At 31.1% G+C, this 23,661-nt stretch overlaps 1 protein-coding gene across 1 annotated transcript; it reads left to right on the top strand.

Annotated features, from left to right (window-relative positions):
* Nucleotides 1-10,645: 10,645 nt before the first annotated feature.
* LOC134710876 (multiple epidermal growth factor-like domains protein 10) lies at nt 10,646-16,967 on the top strand. The gene is made up of 5 exons (XM_063571286.1): nt 10,646-10,785; nt 13,199-13,284; nt 15,221-15,329; nt 15,889-15,938; nt 16,876-16,967. Exons 1-5 carry the CDS (start codon nt 10,691-10,693, stop codon nt 16,965-16,967), a joined length of 432 nt encoding a protein of 143 aa, XP_063427356.1. The 5' UTR covers nt 10,646-10,690.
* The last annotated feature ends 6,694 nt before the right edge of the window (nt 16,968-23,661 follow it).

The raw sequence follows: 23,661 nt of genomic DNA, 5'->3' as shown, positions 1-23,661 counted from the left end.
AGTTTATTTTTAATCTATGAGGTTAAATGTCCCTCTGGTATCTTTCGTCCCTTTCTTTTCCATCTCCATGTCTTATATTTCATGTACTGGATTACGACGCTAGATTAATACTTACGAGGAAAAGTAACACCCGTCTATAAAAAGCTTTATTATTGTGAAGCCTAGGTGGTCGAGTGGTCTAGCGTGTTGGATACAGTGTAAAATTACAGATCTAACATTGTTGGGCTGATGTTTAGACGAATTATTTATATTATATATATCTATATATTTATACAACTCGTCTAAACATCAGCCCAACAATGCTAGATCTGTAAATTTGCTTTCGCAATTTTTTTGTTCTTCCCTCGCCGGGATTCGAACCCATGCTACTGAGATATCGTGACACCAAATCGCCTGCACTGCAGCCGTCCCGCTAGACCACAAAAGTAAAGCTTCGGTGGCCGCATGTTACCTTTCCTCGTCAGTTTTAATCTAGCGGCGTATTACAGTACATGATATATAAGGCAGGGAGATGTTTTTGTTACAGATCAGCTCAATTATCTATAGTAAAGGATCCTACAAATTAATGTAAGATACAGTCACAGAAAATAATGATATTTATAAGTACGTCTGAGTCAGTGACAACTCTACCACAGATTTATCCATCGGATCGCCTTCAATGATGGTGATACATGGCTGTCTACATAATGTATATACAACTCGTCTAAACATCAACCCAACAATGTTAGATCTGTAAATTTTCTTTCACAATTGTTTTGTTCTTCCCTCGCCGGGATTCATATATATATATTTACTAAAAATTGAGTTCTGCGTCCAAACTAGTAGAAATGTAAGTAAAATCAAATTTCAAAATGCTTTTAAAGTCCTTTAATTTTCTACAAATTTTCTCAAAGCGGTTTCACATATTTGTGATAGCATGTAAGATAATGAATGTAACTAAAGGTAACGTAACGTCACGACGATAAGTCCGTTATCTGTTTAGGCTTGGTTTGTACTTATGAGTGAACATATTTTCTTATTTATTCTCAATTTTTGGACACATTGGTAGAATAAAAAAAACCCATAGTATTTAGTTGATTTATTGGTACCTCATACATCCCGGCCTTCACTAAAATTAATCACCAGGTTTCTTTATGTCGGATTTGTTGACGGTGAACTGTAGTTTTCTTTCGTAATGTGTTCCTAGTTTGGTCAATATAATCTTTTTGGCATCTATAACATTTAATTACATAAATCAAATTACCTGATGTGCATGTTAAAGTATTCTTGATAGTGAAAAAAATCTCCCGATTTAAATTCATATGATTTTTCTTCTTTAACATTTTTACTAATACCACAATTTGAATGTCTGCATTTTTTAACAGAAGGAATTGTATTAACTATGTTTAATTTTGTACTTGTGAGTAACTTCTTAAAGATTTTGACTGTCTTTTCATAATCATAACATTATGCCTTTGTCTGATTTTTTGTTTTTTTTTAATTTGTATATTGTTTCCCATTCCTGATGACTTGTATTTGGTCGGCACTTCGGACTTTATTTGTATTTCGTTAAAGGAAAAATTGTTATATGATGACAAAATGTATATAAAGGTTTGTATTTACCCCTTGACTATATACAAATACTCTTATTCCGGACAAAAGATTCATCTCAGCTCTCTTTATCAAACAATTCTTCTGTTAAACATAATTTCGACAGAAGTTTGAAATGTCGTCCTAAAATTATTACAGTGTGATGTTTGTGTGGTCGAGGTTAATCTTAGTCCCTTTGAAAGTATCCTTTGAAAATATTAAATTGTCTTATGCTGATAATGTTTAGTTAGAAAGAATAATTAATCTTAGTGTCTCATAAAAACGATCTCTTAAATTTCGGTTTCTTCGATATGTTTTGACACTCTTTATTTTCGTCATTTCTGTTATAATTACTATTACTTTGTTCTTATCTCTGTGAACGTTGTTGCTGGTAATGTCTAAAATTATTTTGAACTGTTTGTATTTCCCCGATTAAATCTGTTTCGCTTATTTTGTTGATTTTGAAAATTGTTACGTCTAGAAGTTGACGATTTACAGTTTCTGTTGATATATTTATTTTCTGGTTTGACTTTCACTGTCTTAAGTCTTTCTATTGGACTCTTTCAGCATTTCTAGCTGCTTGAGCACATGATTTATTTTCAAAAGGATGTTTTGAATTATATTCTTGTTTAAATTTAGTTTCGTAATTATGAAACCAATCGTCACTCTTCTCCCAGCGTTGTACGGATGATATTTTTTCCTTTTCGCATTCTTTTTTTCTGAGTTGAATGGCATTATCCCGTAATAAACACTCGGCTTATTTAAAAAAAATAATTCTGGTTCAATTTCCGTAAAGAATTTACATTAACATTTTTCTCGCAATCGGCATTGCTGATCGGGTTCACCAGGGACTTGTTTAACTTGAAGTTTACTCGAGAGAATGTTTGGTGTCGATGCTATCCAATTTTCGTATATGTGGAACTTATTTCCGGTTATTTTAACCATATTCCCAAAAACAAATTTTCGCAACGTTAAGTTCTTTATCCATAAACGGGTCTTGATTGAAACAATTTATCGTTGTTGAACATCATAATTACTGTCTGATTTTGTACAACATTGGTTGCCAGGCAGATGTCTCAATACAAAAGTGTCTTATTTTTGCAGGAGTCATTTATATTTTAGATGACCTGTAATATTTGAAATCCTCTTTCCGCTTCCTCATTAAATTCTCTATTATAACAATGAATTCCATCAACCTTTGTTGCTAAATTTAGAATATTCTTGTTTAATTCCTTCAGTTTAAAAAAAAAAAAATTGCTTAAAGATTTTTTGATTTTGATGAATATCGGCGGCATTCCATTCCTTGTGTGAAAAATATAAACTTAAACTTAAATTCTGCGTCCACAGTAATAGAAATATAAATAAAATCAAATTTCAAAATACTCTTAAAGTCCTTTAATTTTCTACATTCTTTCTCCAACCGGTTTCACATTTTTATAGTTATTAATGATAGTGTTTATTCATACCAATTGAGTGTTTGCGGTTTAAAAGAAGAATCCATACCCGAGTGGTTTTAGAAGTTGCACTATTCTTCATTTAAGCTAGTTAAAATAAAAAGTAAATAAAGTCCTTATGGATAGTCGTGTTCACTTTTTGTGCTGAAATGAATTGTCATTGATATGGTTATAATTATAAAATTATTGTTAACAAGTTGTTGAATTTTTTGAAAAGCTAAGGCTTTTCTACCTTATGCATAGATCACCGTAGCTGTATTTGGCAAAACTTTCAGGAGTTTTGGTCCTCAATGCTCATCAAATTCGTACTTTATTTAGTCTTTTTAACTGTTTGGGATTCGAGCGTCAGTGATGAGTCTTTTGTAGACGAAACGCGCGTCTGGCGTATAAAATAAATTTATTCCTGGTATCTATGATGAGTTTATTTACCAGGATTTTAAAATATGATATAAATAATGACTAATTGGAATTTTTATCAATTCATTGTAATATTAAGATTTAAAAAAAAAAGTTGTTCCCTCTTTTTCTAAATTTCAAAGAATTCAACTAAACTTCCCATCTTCTACATCATGGAAATCCGTATATAATACTTTCTGCTAGTAATTGGTTTTAGCAAATACACGTCTTGTAGGTGCGAACAAAGCTTTTGTATATATAAAGATGATAACAACGGAATGCTGTTTTTCCTTCTTGCCACTTTTCAAAGCTGTTCGCCCTTTCCCCATATAGTCACCGAAATATTTTCCGTTTGAATGGTTTTACACAAGTAAATTTTGAGGTCCTTTATAGCTTGCTGTTCAGCGTGAACTAAGGCTCAGTGTTGCAAGCCGTACCTTGACCTATAATGGTGTACCCATAATTTGACTATTTTATTAATTGTGACTGTTTATTTAACGCATCATGTAAATATAACGGAATTTGATGAGAATGTTATTAAAGTGAGAGGGTTAGCGCTATAGAACCAGGTTTAATCCACCATTTTCTACATTTGAAAATGCCTGTACCAAGTCAGAAATATGACAGTTACTGTCCATTCGTTTTTGATGCGTTTTGTTATTTGATTTTGCCATGTGATTATGGACTTTCCTAATTGATTTTCCTCTGAGTTCAGTATTTTTGTGATTTTACTTTTTACATTTATAAATTGTAACTTGGATGGATAGTTGTCTCATTGGCACTCATTTTCTGCTTAATACTTTATCTGTTGATTTGTCATAACATGAGATAGCCTGAAACTAAGTCATTGACATACTCTGCCATTTTTAAAAGGTTTTTGGACATAATTTTCGTAATATAAAAAGATAAAGTTGGGACATATTCTTTGTCCATATTTCTATGGTTGAAAAGTAAAATCACAAAATACTAAACCCCGGGGAAAAATCAAATGGATAACAACTGTCATATTCCTGACGTGCTGCATGCATTTTATCATGTAGAACTATCTCAACATATCACTTGTATAACAATCGCATATCTTTATATTGACAACGATGTGTGAATAAAACAACTAGACACAATAGGTAAAAATGTTCAAAAAGGGGGTACAGCAGTCAACATTCAATTGTTTATAAATCTTAATTACTATAAAAACAGACACATATGTAACAAGGAAGCACAAAATGGCATACATAACAACCAAATAATCAAATATTAAAGACAAGAATACACAAGTTTACCATAGAACAATAACACAATGACAGGATGTATAAGTAAAGAGCCACTTCATGTATGACAAACATGTTGTTAGAAGATAAACCTGGATAAATCATCGAAAACGATGTCTCTTTTAAATTTTTTTTTTGACATTTTTAAAGTATAACATTTTAATTTGAATGTTTTAAAAATGTACATTGCACGACTTTATAAGATTCAAATCTGACTTATGTGGTAGTAAAGAGACATCGTTTTATATCATTTGAACTGATGAGAATAACACGGATTTAACTCGAAACGAAACTAGAAATGCATGAATTTTTCAAAACATACATGAAGCAAATTTATACTGTAAAAATATATAAGAAAATATTCGAAAAGACTTAGTGTAATGCTAGTCGCTAATTATAAAGGATGGCCTTTCAGGTAGTCGGAATATATAAACATTTTTAAATATTGGTGTGGTGAGATAGACATATAAATACTTAATTATAAACGTACATGTTTTTTTTATAAGATAAGTTCTATTTATAGAATTTCGATATTTTCACACAAAGCCAATCATTTTAAAACTTAAATTTCCAGTGACAAGAAATAGACTGGTTTTCACGAAAAGTAGGCTTACAATAACCGAGTTCATGTATATCGGGATACTGAATCATGTTATATAAATAGTGTAATGTTGTATATATGGGCGTTTTTCAATAAAAACGTACTTTCTTGTCCTAGCCACTTTAAAAAAAATGTGTTTGATCTTTGCAAGTAATTTTTTGTGCAGTTAGAACATTGAATTAGATTTAACATTTTTAAGCAAAGAAACAGTTTATTTTTTAAAGGGATTGATAAAATATTAATTCCTGAATGGTCCAAAACAACCAAAACGGCATGTTCCTAGACCGCCTGTTCAACATTCACACTCAAAAATATCGTTAAAAAGTGTAGAAATAAATATTATTTTTACTTAATTTAAGTTCTTTAATAATTCAAAAGTAAAGCCAACATATTTTAATAAACAGCTTTTAACATGAGATTTTTTATTTCAGAAGGTGCGTCCCTAACAAAATGTCCACTACGAAACAAAGTCATTAAAATTTGCTAATAAACAGTTTTATAAAATCAGTGTAATTTTTGTTTGCAGGAGATATAAACATTAGGGTATTATAAAAGAAGTGATGCTTTTATAACGGCAATTAAATTGTTGGTAAGAAAAATTGAGCACATTAAATGGACCAGAGTGATACCGTATTTTTTTTTAATGTCCACTACGAAACGGGTCAAATCTCGTTCAGTATCTGGTTTTCAAATTATGAAAAAAATATCTGGTACATCTTAATACATGCTTTGATGAATACAGTCAGTCTTTATACTATTGCAATATAAGGGTTGTTGGGAAAAAATAAAACATGTGAATACTTCCTCTACGAAACGTCACCTACGAAACAAGTATGAGAGAAAAACGTTTCGTATTGGACACTACTACTCCCATGCAGTCTTTTTTTACTCTTTTTTCAATTATATTCGTGCAAAACAAATAACAAGGGTTAGTTTCATGTAATTTTTATTATGTTTTTATCAACATAGAAAAAGGTTGATGTCAACTACGAAACGTTTGGTCTACTACGAAACGATTTTGTCACCTACGAAACGCATCAAAATGTCCACATGAGTTGTACCTTCATATTTGAAGTACTGTCTAATCTTTATCGATAAAAAGTGGTTCTCCAATTCAGAAACAAAATAGATTTTTCTAGTATATAATGTAAACAAACTGGGATGTCTATAGGAAACATTTGAAATTGCAAAATTTTGTGTGTTTAGAAGAAGTTTCGTAGGGGACAAAAAGGGTATTTTAGATTGCACTTTTTGTTTACAAACAGGTCTATCATAGAGATATTCAAAATAACTCTTGAAATTAAATTTTAGACAAGTTGATTTTCGATTTGTTTTAGGTCTGAAAGGAACGCTTTTATTGAAAAACGCCCATATACTGTACATATTGAGATTTTATCATCTTTTTAAACGATATGCAGGAATGTTAACGCTCAGAATGTTAACGTTGATTAAAATACCAGATAATGAATTGCATTTCTTAGTAAAAATTATCTGAACAACCAATAGTCCTAGATTCCTCTGACGTCCAACGATCGGCCGTTTACCTGACAATCTTGTGCCGTGGTACGTGAGATCTCGTCCCACAAAAAAAAAAGATATTTGTCCGTCCAAAATGGATGCGCTGCTTCGTTGATTCTTAAGCCGACTGACGACCTAGGATGCAAACAAATCGGACCTCATTTTGTTTAGTTTTCATTTATCTCTTGACTTTGGGTCAATTTGAATTATGATACATTATCTTACACCTTGTTCATTGACGACGCAAATAAGCTGAATATCAGAATGTGTTTCGATTGTTGTCATATTGTTAGGAACATGATGAAGGATCTAGGCGAAGTTAGCATACAAATTTGCATACTGAAGTCTCTAGGCCGCGAAGTCTCTCGTTACATGACGTCCATTTAAGAAATGACTTATATTTTTCGGTGTATGCAGAAATTACACAAAAAAGGTGCACACTGAATAACGCACGTAGCGGATAATTTGACAATGCGCATCAATTTTTTTTTTTATGTCATTTCGAATCTACAGAAAAAAAATATTACAATCATTACTTATAATTTAATTATTAATTCCATTTTCAAGGAGTAAATTATGAAAAAAAACCCGTTGATGATGTCACGGTGAAATGAGAAAAATTATGTCTTTGAGCTTATTTATTGAAACTTTATCTCTGCCAATCAGAAAACGTGTAACATCCACAATTAAATTATTTGAAAATGAGAGTTAAAATGCCGAAATCAATGGGCCTCCGATTACTCTAAGGCTTGTACCTAATGCCTTTAATTTTTTGTTGTTGCGATGTGTAAACTTTTTGTTGTGTAAACATCCTGCCACCTCTTTGTTTTTGTTACATGTTTTTTTCCTGCTTTGTATCACCACTATCCTAAGCTTATCCTGCCCCATTCTGTATGTGTCTGTCCCAAGGTGTTTGTTGATGTATATCATATTAATTTTTCGTTCACTTTTGTACATATCTTAGGCCGTTAGTTTTCTCGTTTCAGTAATGTTATCATTTTAATGTTATAATAACATTGCCATTAAAACGGGAGGTTTGGCATGCCATATATAAAAACCAGGTTCAATCCACCATTTTTTTCTTACAATGCCCTGTACTAAGTCAGGAAAATGGCCATTGTTATATTATAGTTCGTTTCTGTGAGTGTTACATTTTAATGTTGTGTCATAGTTCTCTTATGTGTAATGCGTTGTCCTCGGTTTTGGTATGTGGATTTTTTTATTATACCGATTTATGAATTTTGAACAGCGGTATACTACTGTTGCCTTTATTTACATTTGTCATTTTGGGGCCCTTTAAAGCTGTTTATGCGGTTTCGGGTTAAGCTTATTTGTGGGAAGCCGTGCACTGACTGATAGTTGTTGATTTTTGTGGCATTTGGCCTCTTGTAGAGGATTATCTCATTCGCAATCGTAATTCGTCGCGTTGTTAATACAGCTTGGCGTTTAAACGTCCGTTCGTTTCGTCGGCCTCTTTGTCATTAGAGATTTCCAATAAAATGACATACGTACCTAACTCGACGTACGCACGTAACAGGACCTGTTATTGCTAACCAATTAATTTTGTAAAATGCATTACTTAAGTTTCAACTAAGTATTCATAAACTAGGAAACCCATTCATAATAAATTTAATCAATATCAAATATTTCTTAGATGATGAAAAACGATAGAAATCATGACTTTCATATATCACGTGATTCTTGAGATTCCCGCCTAAACTTCACTGTCATAAGACCACGTATATATACGTATCTTTACCTATCATACGATTCATTGGAGTTGTCTTTCATGGTTTTGATAATGACTTTGATTTTCAGATATAATTGCAAAATTTAATAAACTTATTATTTGATATTTGTATTGATTTTGTGTGTCGTTATCAGATAGATTCTTCTTTTCGATTTTTAATGTTTTATAATATTTAATTTCTTATTTATCGATCGAAAAGGGGGAGTACGCGCTCTACCCCTGTATCCTCGGATGCAAGTTTAGGTATACTTCAACAAAAACTTCGCCCCATAATTTGGTATAGTTGAAGTCGAAAAAGTACATTTGAAAAATATATCATTGATATGAATTTCTGCCCACATCAAATTATCTTCAATTAAATTATAGAAAAATATTATTTTGTTTTACAAGTCGAGTACACCTTTTACATTCGGGTGTGTTGGAATTTACTTTAAACGTTAAATCTTTTTAAAACAACAAAAAGGCAAGCTTCTCGCTTCGGAATTCGTTATTTTAATATTTGTATGCTAAATGTCGTCTTGGTAGTTTTTAAAATTCATAATGTGAATAGAACTAAGATATGGGTCAAGTGAAATGACAAGAAATGATGGGTGTGTTTGATTACAAGTTGGTAATGTACTTGTTCCATTATAGTATTTATGTTAATAAAATCATTCAAAGTTTAATGACAAAATATTTAAAGAGTAAAAGAAATAGTTGTGGTTGATTTTTACTGAAGGCATATTCCAGCAACAATGCGTGTTCAAAGAGCAAAACATGCATGCAGTGTATGCTCCCCTTCGTCATGCTTCAATGCAGTAGGACGAAATACGTTGAGTTAGGTCGGTTATGTCGAGTAAAGTCATTTTATTGGAAATCTCTATTGTGCGGTACTGGCCGGCATTACGTGGTCGTTATTTAAAAAAAAAGCAGTTTGATTTGGAAATTGATCCAAAGAGAGACTTAAAATATCAATCCAAACCAATACAACCATCACACCGAAATAGTTGACTGAACCGGGAATAAATAATGTCGTAAAAAATGAACATACACTATACTGTAGATGTTAACAAGTAATCCATAAAAGGCCCTGACTTGAAAAATGAGAAACAGATCAAAGGGGATACCAAACACTTATACTTTACACGAAAATCTAACAAGACAGGCACATAAAATATGTGGTAGGTTTAACGTGTCTGTGGGCTCTAAAAACATATGGCTAACCTGGGACACTGGTATAGTAGCACAACATGAAAAAAATCTGAAAAAGGCAAGAATAGGTTTTACCCTTCGGATCAATACGAAGTAGAAAAAAAAAATGCACAAATCATGAAGTAACCATCTAAATGTACTTCTAGGTACTGAAAGCTAGTTAAAGGCCAATTGCAACTGAATTAATATCAAGCACAACTTAAGTATAAATCTATCCACCAAGTACGTTTTTCCAACGGTTTTAGAAAAAGAATTTCAAAAATATTCTGCGATATGCATACTCCTTTTTGCTATACAAACAAAAGAACCATGGTTTAGTTTCACGGTAGATGGTCGATGGTTCTCTCTTTGTAATACAGATACCTCCACAAAGAAAAAGCCTGATTGCCATGTTTTTGTCAAGATCGCAACAACAAACCCTCAATCAATTGTATTGACCTCGAGCTCGTTTAATGTATACAGTTATGCGTGATACCTAGTGTCATAAACATCCACGTCATTTGAACACTGTTGAGTAGTGTTGTCTAAATTAATGAATCATTGATAATCATTAATCACTGTGTTACATCTCATTATTTGTTATAGAAACGATTATGCTCAGGTCAATATTACAATTGTTATGTATCCGTATGTCATCTTCTCCTGAGTCATCTGATGATCAATATCATTGTTGTTTTGAAATTAGTTTTATTAGTATTTTTGCAATGTTCAAAGCATGACTTTTTAACAAATAATATAAAACAGAAGATATAGTTGATGTGCATGAAATAGAATAACACACAAAAACCTATATCGGAAATTCATATATGAATTGTTTCCTTGATAGTTTTTATTTACGACTTTTGATTTCTAAACTATCACAGGAAGTTGACACAAATATACATGTAAACAAGATACTCACATACCTACAAAATCCTAATTCGAAACGTAAAAAATTGGCAATATGCTTAACAATCTAAAATTCAAAATCATATTGATGTCATATGTTTTTCCTTCGGAAGTTAACTGTAAGAACCGTAACTGTACTTCTCTTATATCGTAAGTATTTTGTATAATATTTTACTTGAAAAAAATGAAGGTATCCGTAACGTGAGAAACTTAATCCTATTTTAAGGAAGTTTGAAAGCTAAGATGTTTGTTTAGATACTGTAAGTTCCAAACGAGGTATTCTTAATCAAAATAGAATTTTAAGTGTATAGAATTTACATAACTGTCAGTAACTGCGAGTACTCTCAAATCGTATTTTCTTGTTAATTCGACCTGTTGATACTGTTTATAATGCTTTTTTGTTATATTTTTTATTGATATGGATCTTGTCTGTACACCAGCTTTGATTATTTGTAATATCTTCAATTTTTAACTTATTCTTACAACATTTGTATAAACTTTAAGATTATAAAAATCGTTTTTTTTCTAAAGTGAACATTGATTGGTTAAATATTTCTCAGTGTGTTTGAATTTGTTTGTTAGCTTTTTGGTCATGAATAATAGTCTCTAATATTTAATTAACTGTGCATTTGTATTCAGATATCGCAGATCAAATTTATTCGTTCATTGTGTAATCATACGTTTTTTGATTGAGTTAAGTCTGCCAATTGATATTTTATCGTATGTTTTTCTATGTTGTGATGTTATGCTATTGTTTCAGAAAAAGGGAGAAGGTTTGGATCCATTAAAACGTTTAATCCCGCTGCAAATGTTTGCACCTGTCCTAAGTCAGGAATCTGATGTACAGTAGTTGTCGTTTGTTTATGTAATATATACGTGTTTTTCATTTCTCGTTTTGTTTATATAGATTAGACCGTTGATTTTCCCGTTTGAATGGTTTTACACTAGTAATTTTGGGGCCCTTTATAGCTTGTTGTTCGGTGTGAACCAAGGCTCCGTGTTGAAGGCCGTACTTTAACCTATAATGGTTTACTTTTTAAATTGTTATTTGGATGGAGAGTTGTCTCATTGGCACTCACACCACATCTTCCTATATCTAATAATGTCACAAAAGTATATATATTGACTGCGGTTACCTATAATATGTCTTTAAAATAAACTTGTAATGTCTAACAGTAATTGTATTCATGTTTTATATTGTTTGTTACGCGAAATCTCACCTTTTATCCCTTTTTAGCTAATTTTCAACCAACCGATTGAAATTTCATATTTACATTTTCCCCCCAAATGTGCGAAGACGCTAATGTTAAGGAGATTTATGATTTTAGTTTCTGACATTACTACTTCTTTTTACGTTTATGCTCTTTTGCATTTAAAGAAAACGATGTTTAGTGGTTATCGTTTGTTGATGTGGTTCATATGTGTTTATCGTTTCTCGTTTTTATATGCTAGTAGATAAGACTATTAATTTTCCCGTTTAAATGGTTTTACACTAGTCATTTGTTAGACTCTTAATAACTTGCTTGGTGAGAAACAATACTCTATGTTGAAGACCGTACTTTGACCTTTAATGGTGAACATTTACAAAGTGAATGATTCAAAATCATTGAAAACACATTCATGTGACCTAGCTAAAGATTGGCTACGCATGTATAAATCGTCTTTAAAATAAAAAGAATGTCAATATTGAAAGTGAAACAAATGTGAACCATTTCGTTGAGTGATTAAAACCACAAAAGAAATCTTATACGGGTAAAATCGACAATTTACTATTATTTAACCTATAACATGAAATAAAACAAACCTAGAAAAATCCAAATACATTGTACACGAGGTCGTCATGCATTTTTATTAATGTTTTTATCGGGTTAAATGACAGTCTGCGGTTGTAATCTCGAACGCAAATTAGATGGAGTCTAGACTAAAATACACACGAAGTTCTGATATATATTATCGGGTGTATGCAGTGTTAACTGCTTATTTCAGTCTTAGTGTAATATACATTATAAATCAAATATGAGAGTTTGAGTAAATCAGTGAAGATGCATTTGACAGCTTGTACCCCTTTAAATATCTTTAGACAGATCATTAACTGATATAAATATTGAATTATGTTATAAGTACATTTGCATTGCATGTTATTCGCTTAATTTTAATACTTAATCTATGATAAGTTTATTGGCACTAGATAATATGTCATAGATATCTAAATTGTGAACTTCATTTTATATGGCAAAAACTTTACTCCCAATTTATTGCAACGATTGTGATGGTTATTTTAAACAATGAGTTTCTACTGTTATATAAACATACTTTGTATATCTTTTTGTGCTACTTCTTCTGGCATTACTAAAAAAACCTCATAAACCAATATGCTTTTTTAATAAGAACTAGGCTTGATACCAGATGTAATCAATGACGATTTTATTAAACAAAAAGTTTATTGAAAAAAGCCTTATATGGCAGGGCACTAGAAAAGTTTGTTGATACAAAATTTCAGATTAAATATTAAAAGTTATATAAGTAAAATGTAAATGGCCTAAATATTTTCCCGTATTTTCAGAGATAAAAGTCCACGAGGTTATCCGGTGTACAAATTAATATACAGATGCTGTCTTAACTACCATTTACTAAATGGAAAATGTGAAGGTAACTTCTAAATTAATTCTGTGGTATGTTAAAGTGTGTCTTAACTTCCTGGCAAAACATGTTTTGGCTCAATATTATTATAATCCGGTACCATCAATATTCAAAGGTAGGATTTTATTTGTTATTTAGATGACATTTAAGAATATGTTAAATATGTGAGATTCAATACTTTCAGAAACTGTTCCGGATTAGTTAAGACGTAAGTTAAAAGGTATAATCATCGGACAAAAGTGAGTTCCCACTCAAATAATGTCCAATCATTTCATTTGCAATCAATATTTTCCGAAAATAAACTGACCAAGTTACTTTATGAGCGACTTTTGTAGAATAGATACCATGTTTATTTGGCAATTATTTTCGTGAGAGTTGTTTTCATTTTCGGATGGATTAAACAGAAATGCCAATTTGTATTATTCTAATTTGGTTAGAATTCCTCGTTCCTCTTGTCAGAAAATGAAAATCCACATGAATAATGTCATGGCCAATGAATAATGTCATGTTTATTTCGGTGATATGGTGTATCGAAAGATAGAAGGTATCCATCTGAGCACTAATTGCACTCATTTAAAAGCAACTTATTCATGAATAACGTTTTATGGACAAAGCAGCATAGAAACGTCATTGATACTATTGGTTGACACATTCAACAACGTCAACCGTTATCTTGGTGATATTCTTTACGTTAGATTATAAAGAGTTTTCTTGATATGACACAACAATTTAGCTAAAGGAACTTACTTCAAATAAATCTCATTTCAATTTCAAAGGTAAAATCTATACTAAAATTTCAAACAAAAGGAAAATTTTTTCTTTCCCTATTGTAAATTTTCTTTAATAGTCAGCGATGTTTATTGACCCCATAATACGTTTTTAAGTATCTCGTTCGTTATGCCCGTTAGTGAAGTGATGTCATCGATTTTAACGGACGTAATCATGCATCACTGGTAAATGATTAACATGATTAAGTCAGAGATTTCGCTACCATATATTATTAAAACATTTAAAATTTTTCCTCTAAACAATCGTATTAGTGAATTCTGCTGTACATGTACACAGCTACTTTTGCATACGTACTATTTCTGTACTAAAAATGTGTAGTACTGGAAATCTAATTTTAATATTCAGTACTATTTTGTTACTCTAAAATTATTGTAATATTTTTGTACCTGTATTTGTACTTTATTTGTACTTGAAATTTAGGTACTACATATCTTTGGTTAATACCGTTACATTTTCAGCACTTTGAAAGTTTTTCTATTTCAAATCTCTCAAATTTATGATTTTCAAACATGGAATAGTTTATAATTTCTGACCCAAAATATTTAGTTCAAATCTAGTACTGTTAAATAAAAGAACCTAAATATTACAATAGTTTTAAATTAAAGAAATAGTACTAAATATTAAAAGTTATTTCCAGTACTGAATTTTTTAAGTACAGACATAGTACCTATGCAAAAGTAGCTGTGTAGAAAGCTTATAAAAATGATATTTCACAGCCTTAATGTTACGAATTATCATTGTCAATAAAGCGGGAAGTTTGGCTACACACAAAATCAGGTTCAATCCATCATTTTTTCTTTAAATGTCCTTTTCCAATTAATTTGGGCTATTGTTGTCATATAGTTCGTTTCTGTGTGTGTTGCTTTTTAGTGTTTCTGGTGTGTCATTGTTCTTCTATATTTGATGTGTTTCCCTCAGTTTCAGTTTGTAACCCAGATCTGTTTTTTCTTAATCGATTTATGGATTTTGAACAATGGTATACTACTGTTGCCTTTTTTCGTTACGTTATACTGTCTTACAAGCAAGGACATCACTAGAGGATCTATATAAACTCATCAAACATTTAAACCATATTATAAGTAAAATTGCCTTATTAGTGATGTATAATTAAACATACTAGAACATTCTACATTTATCAGCACTAAATTTTATTAAGAATGTCCACCAGGAACGTACGGGTCACATGGGATGTGCGATAAACCGTGTCCAGAGAACAGTTATGGGAGATTTTGTTCCCTGACATGTCAATGCGAAAAGAATGAAAGGTAAAATATTTCTTTAGTTAAATCAATGTATCATTATCAAATTGCTATGTATGTAGAAGGATTTATCAAATCTTCACTTACTATAAGGGAAAGAGATGTGTTTTTTTTTATTAATTTGTCTTTCTTTGCTGAATAGAAGAATGTTACATGCATATTTTGGCTATTTTCTTGATGTCGTCATTTCTGTTTCTGTTTATTCAGTTTCGTAGTTTCAAATACCCTATCAAGTACAGAAAAAACAAGACGATGACTTGAAAATTCGCTTTTTAGACTTTTGTCTTTTAGAAAAGTGTGCTCTGTGCTGAACATGAACGGCTATAGAACACCGTGTGTTAGGTCAAATTAACCATATTTTAGAAAATGACAATGTACGCAGACTAAATATATCGCCATTGAATATATCACCATTAATTAGAAGCTTAGCTATTTTATCGTTTGCAGACTAACGTATATTACAAAACAACATTAGAAAAAAGGATTTCAAATATTACTATCTGGATTGATGATAATGTTTGAACGACATGTGAATCATATATTTCCCTTTCCTGATTTTTTCTAGATGTCATGCTGTTCATGGTTGCACGTGTACAAGCAATTCCACTTGCAGAAGTAGGTGAAGATTTTAACCGTTTAACGAGTTAGTTATTATGACTTTGTTTTTGATATGTGAATAAAATGATTTAACATTATTTAATATTGTGTTATGAAAAGACCGGCTCTTGTGTTTTCAAGCTTATGCTACATGTATACAACCACACATTAATTTCTTTTCATATCATAAACTATTCACCAAAATAAAGTGTTATTAAAATCTATTATCATTCGAGTCGACACTTCTACTGAAGGACTGTTAATCTATCAGGGTATCTTCATCATAGAAACTAGTGGTTCGTCGGCATATACATGATTTATCACATACCTTTTTTAATGCTTCGTTGATACATTTTGGAATTTATTTAGGTCATATAGATAAATATGGTACACGAATTAAATAGGGATGTATTAACACATCGATGTCCTGTTCATGTTGGTTTACTTATAAATAAACGAAGCTCTTTTCTTTACATCAGCGGAACGATCAAACCCTAAGAGGTAAAAGCCACATACAATCAGCTTTGACTAGGGATTCAGAATCTCATTTTCTGAATGATTTATATATTAAACTACAGAAAAGTTAAGGATTTTCTTCTGAGCTGATTTTGCCATCATGAACTAACAGTTAACCAATAGAGGTATCAGCCAAGTGATAGAAAAGTGTAAAAGAAACCATTGACACAGAAATGAAAATAACCCCTTACATACTGACATGACTATATCATGTTCTTAAGTTAAACAAGTCTGTAGAAAACAAGTCTGTAGATAGTCAGATAGAAATTGAGGAAACTTTAAAATACAAAATTCATTGGCATCAGTAAATTAAGAGGGATAGCAAAAGCAATGATCTAAGAGTGATTGCATACACAATATATAATTGCCTAACAAACGTTGTATCATTTCTACGAATTCAATGAAATAAAATTAAAGTATGAAAATAATTTCATTTTAGATATTCATTTAAGTACAGAAGAACAGATGAATGTGGCGGATTTTAATTTCACCAGTACTACTGCCTGTAAGAACACTCAAATAGATATGTGAACTAAATTAAGGTCTAGACATAATTTCTATGAAATTGATCCAATATCCACCCATTTAGGTGCGAATCATATCTCTGGCCTTACATTGATACTGTACTATGTACACAATGTTTCGGGTTATTTCGGAAATGTTTTTATTCCAGGGAAACCTTCATCAGAGACCACCCTTATTGTTTTTGTTTAGATTTGTTTATCTTTGATTTTTGATTTATTTCTTTTTGATTACTATTTTACCCTAATTTCTTTCTTTTTATTTTCTTTTAAATATTTTAAAAATTTTAAACAGTTTCTGAATTATCTTTTTAATAATTCCACTTGTTGATTTGTTTTTTGTTTTTCTTAACTTTTTCATCCAATGTTGAATTAATTAATTAAAGCGTTTCAAAGTACGACTATGTCCTAAGAAGAATATCAGTTTACATGTGTTGTTTACATGATGGTCATTAATTAGGTCCGCACAGTTAAATGTTTAGTAAGAACTGTGAGGTTTAGATAAATTATTGTATAGCTCGTTTAACTAATTCACCAATGTTTCTATTGAAACCTATTGATAGGTTTTTATGGAATTTAGCACCTATTGTAGAATCTGTTTTAATAAGATGCCAGTATTTCCTGAATACTTTTTGAAGTTTTTCTGCTTGAGGATGACAATTTGTAATGAATGATACATTGCATTTATTTTCAACTTTTTTTTTGAAGCGTTCGCCCTTGAAGATTTCTAGGTCTAGAAATGTTATGGACTGTTTATTGTATTCTTAAGTGAACTTTAGCAGGTCGTGTTATTTATTTGCATTTTCAAACATAAAGTCAATTTCAGACTCTTTTGCTTTTACCATTAGAAGTCCATCATCTCTCATTCTTTTATGAAAAATTTTTTTCATAGAAATTATGACTCGTCAAACTGACTCTTTTAAGTATATATGTAGGCCTCTAAACATTCATGGTGCCCCGAATAGTATTGGTCATACTAAAGTGCGGTGGCCTGCGCTAACGTGCGTTGGTTATGATTAACAGGCTCAAGTGCTGACATTAAGACTTTAAAACTTGTTGATAACTCTACTCAAGTGCGTTCACAGGTGGCACAGTTTCAGTGCATTTTTTACTTCTACTGTTTCTATGAGGTGCAGTTGTATTGACTAGCTAAACTACGATGGTCTGATTTCAGAACTTTTGCATGCTATTATCGCATTTGGATAATTGTGTTTGATTTCTGGTCAGGTCAAACAATTAACAGTTTTAGTAAAATGGGTTTCGACCGGTCAACAATGTTAATGTTCATAAATTGAACAAGTGCGACGAAAAAAGAAAGGAATCCAAGTGTAGGTATACAGTACTTAACAGGGACTGCATGTATGTGATTGTTCTCGTTATGGAGGAGATTAATAAAAATGCTCGCATGTTATAATACAACTTGTCAAAAACCATTTATTTCATTTTCAGCATCAAAGAGAAAAGCAAGACAGATATGTTTGGAGATATCAATAATTCTGTGCAGTGCAATTTTATCTTTCACAATGTTAACGATTTCAACAAGTTCGTTTATGATAAAAAGGTATGTTTTATTTTCGTTTTTTTTTACCTGTAATGAATTGTTTAATTTGCAACTTTATTATTTGAAATCAATTTTATTTTTATTCATTTATTTTTTTATTTTTTTATCACATTGCTGCTATTTTATCGACTGGTGGTCGGTGCTTGTCCCTTTTTATATTTCTACTTTAAAAATGATACTCCGTAGAAGAAAACACCAAAACACTGTTGAATAAAGAAATCCAATCCAGTAGAAATGTTAATATTAATTTATTTCTTACATTGAACAGTCAAATATTGGAAAACGGAAATAGAATCATATTCACAACCTCAAAAATAACAGTTAAGAATTTTGAATTTTTTGGACGTCTTATATGACTAATTCATTAAAAAAAAATCAAGCATAAAGCAATTTGATTATGTATTCTTCCTTCGTTTTCAGGTATTTAGGGTGACTCAGAACAAGAATAAAATGAATTAGAAAAGCATACAACAAAAAAGTAAGACAAAACACCCTGGTGGATCCTTTTAGCACTGACAATCCGCGTGCATCTGATATTTTTTTGGACAAGTTTGATGAAGTCAAAACCATCTTTTAATATGGTTATTGTGGGCAAATTAGCGCTCGCGGGAAATGTATACCTATATTTTATGCATATGCAATCCAATCCATCTACAGTTTTCGAACAAGATCCCGAAATTTTGAAGCACTCCTTTACCAGTAAGAACCATGACATTTTACTGTATCTCTTACCGAATTTCATGTAAAGACTTTTCTTCGAAAGTTCACAAAGACAGAGGAAATTATACATATAATTTTCATTGTATTCATCATAATTCCATGATTATAGATATAGGAAGATGTGGTGTGAGTGCCAGTGAGACAAATCTCCATTATAGCTCAAGGTACGGCCTTCAACACGGAGTCTTTGCTCACACGGAACAGCAAGCTAAAAAGGGTCCAAAAACTACTAGTGTAAAACTATTAAATCGGGAATCCATAATATTATAAACAGACGACAGCAACTGAAAATCAGATTCCTGACTTAGGACTAAGGACAGGTGCAAGCATTTGAAGCGGGATTAAACGTTTTAACACAACCTTCTCCCTTTTTCTGAAATAACAGTATAACATCACAACATAGAAAAACACACTACATGTATGTCTATTGTGCATGGAATGAAGTTAATAAATCAGTAAACTTCAATAAAGTTTCTTCCCTGTGCATAGATAAATTGTATTTGAAGAAGATATTTTGTCTTTTGCATCAACAACAAGTTATCAATTCCGTCAATGTAATGAGTTACCCAACGATATGCCTTGAAACGATTGATTGTTTTAAACAATGCTTTAATTTCTGCTCTTGTTGGAAAGACGGATGACAATTTTATTTAAAAAGAGAAGATAATACAATATTATACACTCTACTTTTTAGACACAGAATAAGCTACATATTTGAGGTGGTGCTAAATTTTAACCAAAAATTTGAGTACTAGTATATATTTTTTAACTTTGATGGTTATATATTGTCAAAATTGTAAGTACAAAACAAACTGTAGCTAATAATGAATACAATTTTTCAACTACAATACGCACGGGTTAGAACTGGTTCTTGTTTGTGCATACAAAACTTACTGTATTTGTTTGATATATAGTTGAATGAGTCGTAAAGGTGTCGGTGTGTTAAGCAATATTTTCAAATAATAGTTTTCTGTTGATGTACCTATGTAATCTATTGACATGCTATGCCCTTTTAAATTTCGTATTTTTTAAATTTTACTGAAAAAAAAAATCACAAAATGTAACAGTTCACCCGTTAACGTGTTCCCCCCTTTTTTAATTTCTTTTATAGTGATTAAGATAATAACACAATGCTGACTGCTGTAAACTTATTTTTGATATTTTTACCTATTATGTCTGTTGGTTTTGTTCGCACATCGATGTCAAAATAATGGAAATTTTTGGGACTGTCATACAAGTGTGAGTTTATCTAGCTATAAAACAAGGTTTATTACATTTGAAAGTACCATTACCGAGTTAGGTATATGACAGTTCTTATCCATTCATTTGATGTGTTTTCTTTTCTTTCTTTTGAGTTTCCCATTTGATTAGGGACTGTCCGTTGAATTTTCCTCGGGATACAGTATTTTTATGAGTTTACTTTTATTCACACAGTTCCATCATTACTAGTACTATATTCACTACGGTTAATTAAAAGTTATGTAATTAAAGAGGAAGGGAAGATACCAAAGGGACAGTCAAACTTATAAATCTAAAATGAACTGACAACGCATGGCAAAAAATTAAAAAGACAAACAGACAAACAATAGTTCACATGACACAACATAGAAAACTAAAGAATAAGCAACAGGAGCCCCACCAAAAAACTAGAGGTGATCTCATGTGCTTCGGAAGGGTAAGCAGATCTCCACATGCAGGTGCTGCTGGAATTTTGCTACTTAGAAATGGAAAGTTTTACAATTGGAAAGCAAACAACGGACACAGATAGATTCTAGACAAAATTGTGTTTTTGTGATGGTGATGCTTTTGTAGATCTTACTTTACTGAACATGCTTGTGGCTTACAATTATATCTTTCTACAATGAACTTGGCCCAGTAGTTACAGTGGAAAACATTTTGTAATAATTTACCAAAATTTACTATAAAGGGCAATTACTCCCTAAGAGGTCAACTAACCATTTTGGTTATGTTGACTTGTTTGTAGATCTTACTTTGCTGCTTGCAGTTCATTTCTATATATACATATACAATAATGAAAACCAAAAATTTTCTTAAAATTACCAATTCAAGGGCAGCAACCCAATAACGGATTGCCTCCTCAGGACGGATATGACCTAATGAACAATTTCATTTTGTCAGATTTGCTCTAAATGAGACTCGAAAACTGCATTTTACTCTTTATATTTCTTTTTGCCATCTTGGAGCAGGGCGCGCGTGGTCTTTAAATACATTTTCAAAACTAGTTACCGTAATGATGATTGTGGACAAGTTTGATTAAATTTTTCTTGGTAGTTTCTGAAGAGAAAATTTTAATGAAAGATAACAAAATTTTATGAAAAATTGTTAAAAATTGACAATAAAGGGCAATAACTCCTTAAGGAGTCAACTGACCATTTTGGTCATGGTGACGTATTTTTAGATCTGACTTAATGATGCTAGTAATCGATATATATTCATTGTATTGTCACAAACAACCCATATTTATGTAGCAGAAGCATTCTTCTTTCTAATAAATATCTAAAAGATTACATTTTCACAATTTTGTAAAACTGCTATATTTTGGGGCCAAAAAGGGGTCTTACAGAACCTACTCCTTTGGCACAGTTGTTTCAGAGGAGAAGATTTTAGTAAAAGTTAACAAACGACCACGACAGACGGCGGACGACAAGTGATGAGAAAAGCTCACTTGACCTTTCAGATGTTAAAATAAAAATTACCGTTTCATTTACTAGAGGACACAACTGCGTATTTATTTGTAACTTTTGTTCCCATTTTCAACTTTGTATTGAGTTTACCTAAGTTTCTTGGAACAGATTAATGTAATTCCCATTTTTTTTATTTTTTAGAACTAAATACCTTTCACTTTCTTTTAAATTTATTCAGGTCTTCTTTCCAAGAATGATTCAAAAGTATTTTCACGAAGTTCCCTTTTTTCTACACGGTTGATAATTTTCCGTTACTCACGGTATATTTGGGTTTGTTTTGTTCACAGTAATACGTCGTCGTGATCAATGAAAAAACCCAAATTGCATTGCAAATTGTACAATTAATGTTGGCGAGTATATGTTGAATCTTAAGAATGAGTGTCGTTTTTGTTTTGTTTTAATTTCCGACTTGACATGTAATCGTCTGTGCTCACATTTTATATTTTCATGTGTCCGTCTGTGGTCACTCATCGCTGTCAATGTAATAAAAATATATGCGACCTTATTACAATTTCGGAGGTTTTGCAAGCTTTAAAACAAGCTTAAATCTTACATGTTTTAAATACAGAAATTCTTGTACCAAGACAGGACTATGACAGCTGTTCTTCATTAGTTAGATGTGTATGAGCTTTTGATTATGCCATTTGTTAAAAACCTCTTATGTTTAGAATTTTCCCTTTAGTTCGATAGTTTTGCTTTTTCAAACATTTCTGTTCATTATCTAAAAACATGTTTATGTTAATAAAATAACGGTACCAACTTTCTTGCACCAGATGCGCATTTCGACAATACATGTCTCTTCAGTGATGCTCGTGGCCAAAATAAATGAAATCCAAAGCTTATAAAAAAGATGAAGAGCTATAATCCAAAAGGTTTCCATGAAAGGTTAAGGTTTCCATGAAATCTTCACGTCTTGGCATGTTTTCTATCTTAAAAAGTTAAAGATGGAAAACATATGCATAAAGACGTGAAGATGTTAAATATCTTATAGATGAATTACTTTAAAACTAATATTTTACAAATGAGAAAGATATTTCCTCAATTATGGACAAAAAAAAATTCTGCGTCGCTTCCCATAAATTAAACAAATACATTTCAACTCCCGATTTAGTGTTTCTATATAATAATGTAATTTCTTGTTTAAATTTTTTCCCATATATTTAAAACTATTAACACAAGTGCTATTGTGAATAATTGAGGTTGATTTTAAATTTAAATTTCTCTTCAAAAACTCAAAACGAATATATATTTCCTTTTCATCGCAATTAGAAGTTATACTTAAATTATATCTCACTAAACAAAAGTGAAGAGGGATGCAGCTTATGAATAGCATTACTAAATTATTTTAATTAGACTAAAAACAAGAAAAAATAAAAAGGAAAGGACAAAAAAAGACAATCCAGTAAAGAAAACTAATAACACAGAATTTATTAATGAAAGTATCATATGATTACTTCAGATTATTTACTTCGGTTGATTTTGACATATGCCTCTGATTTATTTTATTTCACAATTTAAAATTACATAACAATAACACATATACACTTTAGTGAACCAATACAAAATAATACATAAAAGTTTAATTTAATTTAAGACACTACAACCGACTTTAAGAATTCTTAATATTTCTTTCATATTAAATTTTTTGGAATTAATTATTTGTACATTCCGTTAATCATCTGCGAATTACGCGTATCCATGTGCTTCATTTCAAATTG

This window comes from Mytilus trossulus, chromosome 3, assembly GCF_036588685.1.
Source record: "Mytilus trossulus isolate FHL-02 chromosome 3, PNRI_Mtr1.1.1.hap1, whole genome shotgun sequence".
Taxonomy (NCBI): Eukaryota; Metazoa; Mollusca; class Bivalvia; order Mytilida; family Mytilidae; genus Mytilus; species Mytilus trossulus.
This window is presented reverse-complemented; position numbering and strand designations above follow the sequence as displayed.